The sequence below is a fragment of the Sinocyclocheilus grahami genome, unplaced genomic scaffold (assembly GCF_001515645.1).
Source record: "Sinocyclocheilus grahami isolate Dianchi unplaced genomic scaffold, SAMN03320097.WGS_v1.1 scaffold291.1, whole genome shotgun sequence".
Lineage (NCBI taxonomy): Eukaryota > Metazoa > Chordata > Actinopteri > Cypriniformes > Cyprinidae > Sinocyclocheilus > Sinocyclocheilus grahami.
Window position 1 is genome coordinate 451,671 of NW_015505470.1, and position 4,079 is coordinate 455,749.

At 37.9% G+C, this 4,079-nt stretch overlaps 1 protein-coding gene across 1 annotated transcript in view; it reads right to left on the reverse strand.

Moving 5' to 3' along the window:
- LOC107600781 (CAP-GLY domain containing linker protein 2) overlaps positions 1-4,079 on the reverse strand; it is a gene marked incomplete at its 5' end in the record, with an annotated part of 53,635 nt that overhangs the window by 21,170 nt on the left and 28,386 nt on the right. Inside the window, 2 exons of the mRNA XM_016292749.1 lie at positions 819-922; positions 2,643-2,840. Coding sequence (XP_016148235.1) covers positions 819-922; positions 2,643-2,840 — 302 coding nt within the window. The remainder of the gene's footprint in view (positions 1-818; positions 923-2,642; positions 2,841-4,079) is intronic.

Consider the following 4,079-nt stretch of genomic DNA (forward strand, 5'->3'; position numbering starts at 1 on the left):
ACAAGTGTTTAATTATCAAATATAATTGTAGAAATACACTATTTCCAGGTGTATTGTCATTCATGGCTGTGAAATATCCATGACTGTTTTTTGTGAAGAGTAGGTTAAGATGTACCAGTGGATGTCTCTGTTAATCGAGCAAATGATACACAATTATATATACTGCTGGCTGTGATTAAGAGAATGTGAACATTTTTGTGCTACAATACATTAAATTAAACTTTCTACATGGCAGGTGAATTACCAAATTATAAAATCATGTAAATAATTTATGGCCCATTTTTAGATTAGAATTGTCCTAGAATTAGCTTTTTTCCTAAATCTGTGTGGTGACTGCAGGAAATATTATGAAAACCAATCACTCTGAATATTAATTTAGGGAATTTTGATTTCTCAGTTCATGACCCCTTTAATATTTATTTTAAACATAGTATAGGTATTCTCATTGATCCAACTCATCCCTCATTGAATCACTCCATAGCTCTTTCTATGGGCCTATGATATAGACCAGTGTTTTTAGCCTTTTTCACTCAAAGGCATCCCCCATTGAGAACTACTGATGAATATGCCTTCTAATTTTATAGGGTAACATACATCCTGAAATGTCTGTTATTACTCCTCGTCTAGGGGACAACTTAAGAAGTGTCCCAGCTACCCCACTCTCTTCAATAAGCACCTTACTTATGTTTTTTAATTAAAACTTTTAAATTAAAAAGGAAATATTTAGTGCACCAAAAACAACTAAACTGAACTACAGTAAATGTTAGGATACTATTGTACAATATATGTGAGGCTAGAATGTACAAGCAAAACTGTACCTTCTCTCTTCCTCAAGCTGATTGGTCAGTTCCATTCTGTCTTTCTGTGTGCTTGCCAGCAGGGCTCGGACTTGCTGTAGGTTGCTCTCTGCCTCTGTTGCATACTGAAAGAGATATGAGAAAAGGTCATTGTTCTTCAGAAATTCATTTGAATGCAGTGTTAAATGGAGAGTGTAAGTTTATATTTGTGAGTAACTGTAGTAAATGAATTGCACATATAAGTGTTGTGTTTATATGTGTGAGTCACACCTGCAGATGTCGGGCCTTCAGTGCCGTCAGCTCTTTTTCCACCTCGCAGATATGGCTGGTTGCCTTGGCGACCTCGGCCCGCTCCAGGTCTCTCTCAGCCAGGAGCTGCTCTATGTGCTGCTGTTTCTCCTTCAGGGCTTCCTGCAGAGCCGTGGTCCCCGAGATCTTCCGCGCGTACCTCGAGGACGTCTCTGTCAACTGCCAGAAATGAAGGAAAAAACTCACTGAGTGAAATGAAATTCAAATTCGAACAAGGATTTGACGATGAATTATTAAATGGTTCTTATCAAGCGTTTAAAGTGATGAAGTGATAAAACACATCATGACCCCTTTAAAGGTGGCATATCATGAAAATCATGTTTAAGTGTTATAATAGGGTCTCCGGTAGGGATGCGCCGATCCGATATTCATATCGGGTATCGGCTCCGATAGTACCATTTTTCTCGGTATCGGTCAGAGAGGGCGAATTATTCTGTGTTACTTCTGAAGCCATACGATAGCTTAATATGAGCTACATATGAATATTTAAGTCCTTACATTAAAATTCACACAAACTCTTTTCTCCGCTGTGGCTGTCAGTCATTCGGTCAGCCTTTAAACCCTGCTCGCGTTCGGTTACAAAAGTCAGCTCAGTAAAGCTCTCTCCAAGATCATTCTGTGTTCCCATTATACTTGATTTGTAAATACATGTCTATGATTTTGCAAAAAGGACTTTACCTTCTTGCCGGAGTTTAATGTTGTTTTGTTACTTGCTACCGGGTGTCTGTGAGAACAAAACACGGGCGTAGAAAAGACTATAAATTGTTTTTAACGTGCACAGTAACTGAAATTTAAAACTTGTAAAAGAAAGGCTCAATAACTTTGCACTTTGCACTTTTTAACACGAAGCGCTTACAATGTGCGCATCCGGTGTGCAGATAATATTTATTTTAAACATAGTATAGGTATTCTCATTGATCCAACTCATCCCTCATTGAATCACTCCATAGCTCTTTCTATGGGCCTATGATATAGACCAGTGTTTTTAGCCTTTTTCACTCAAAGGCATCCCCCATTGAGAACTACTGATGAATATGCCTTCTAATTTTATAGGGTAACATACATCCTGAAATGTCTGTTATTACTCCTCGTCTAGGGGACAACTTAAGAAGTGTCCCAGCTACCCCACTCTCTTCAATAAGCACCTTATTTATGTTTTTTAATTAAAACTTTTAAATTAAAAAGGAAATATTTAGTGCACCAAAAACAACTAAACTGAACTACAGTAAATGTTAGGATACTATTGTACAATATATGTGAGGCTAGAATGTACAAGCAAAACTGTACCTTCTCTCTTCCTCAAGCTGATTGGTCAGTTCCATTCTGTCTTTCTGTGTGCTTGCCAGCAGGGCTCGGACTTGCTGTAGGTTGCTCTCTCCCTCTGTTGCATACTGAAAGAGATATGAGAAAAGGTCATTGTTCTTCAGAAATTCATTTGAATGCAGTGTTAAATGGAGAGTGTAAGTTTATATTTGTGAGTAACTGTAGTAAATGAATTGCACATATAAGTGTTGTGTTTATATGTGTGAGTCACACCTGCAGATGTCGGGCCTTCAGTGCCGTCAGCTCTTTTTCCACCTCGCAGATATGGCTGGTTGCCTTGGCGACCTCGGCCCGCTCCAGGTCTCTCTCAGCCAGGAGCTGCTCTATGTGCTGCTGTTTCTCCTTCAGGGCTTCCTGCAGAGCCGTGGTCCCCGAGATCTTCCGCGCGTACCTCGAGGACGTCTCTGTCAACTGCCAGAAATGAAGGAAAAAACTCACTGAGTGAAATGAAATTCAAATTCGAACAAGGATTTGACGATGAATTATTAAATGGTTCTTATCAAGCGTTTAAAGTGATGAAGTGATAAAACACATCATGACCCCTTTAAAGGTGGCATATCATGAAAATCATGTTTAAGTGTTATAATAGGGTCTCCGGTAGGGATGCGCCGATCCGATATTCATATCGGGTATCGGCTCCGATAGTACCATTTTTCTCGGTATCGGTCAGAGAGGGCGAATTATTCTGTGTTACTTCTGAAGCCATACGATAGCTTAATATGAGCTACATATGAATATTTAAGTCCTTACATTAAAATTCACACAAACTCTTTTCTCCGCTGTGGCTGTCAGTCATTCGGTCAGCCTTTAAACCCTGCTCGCGTTCGGTTACAAAAGTCAGCTCAGTAAAGCTCTCTCCAAGATCATTCTGTGTTCCCATTATACTTGATTTGTAAATACATGTCTATGATTTTGCAAAAAGGACTTTACCTTCTTGCCGGAGTTTAATGTTGTTTTGTTACTTGCTACCGGGTGTCTGTGAGAACAAAACACGGGCGTAGAAAAGACTATAAATAGTTTTTAACGTGCACAGTAACTGAAATTTAAAACTTGTAAAAGAAAGGCTCAATAACTTTGCACTTTGCACTTTTTAACACGAAGCGCTTACAATGTGCGCATCCGGTGTGCAGAATGATGCGCTTGAAGCAACACGGTGTCAGGCTCAGTGTGAACTGAGATGCTCTGAAAACACCAGATCATGATCTGTACTTGTATTGATACTGCGGAAATTGAGTATTAAAGGATTATTAGTACTTTTTTTAAATATTCAGAATTGATATGTATCAATAAATCTATATTTTTAACCGCAATAATGCGAAGCAATCAGAAACATCAAGGATATCAAGTTTGTCTGCTATTTAACGTCTTAATCAATAGCAGGAGTCTGAGGTTGCAACTAATGAATGGCTTCCATCTTGGTCTTCATAAGAAATTCATCTTTATTTGTTTTGTCCTATCGTATCTATCATATGTTGTTGCCTTATTAAAATAATATGCTATACATTCAAAATACATTTATTTTAATTTTATAATATATACTTAAACATATATATGAATGTTTTTAATGAATGGATTTTATAATACAAATAGCAATGTATAACATTTTACCATATTTAGTGCAACACTTTTATTTGTTCCCCACAAAATAGT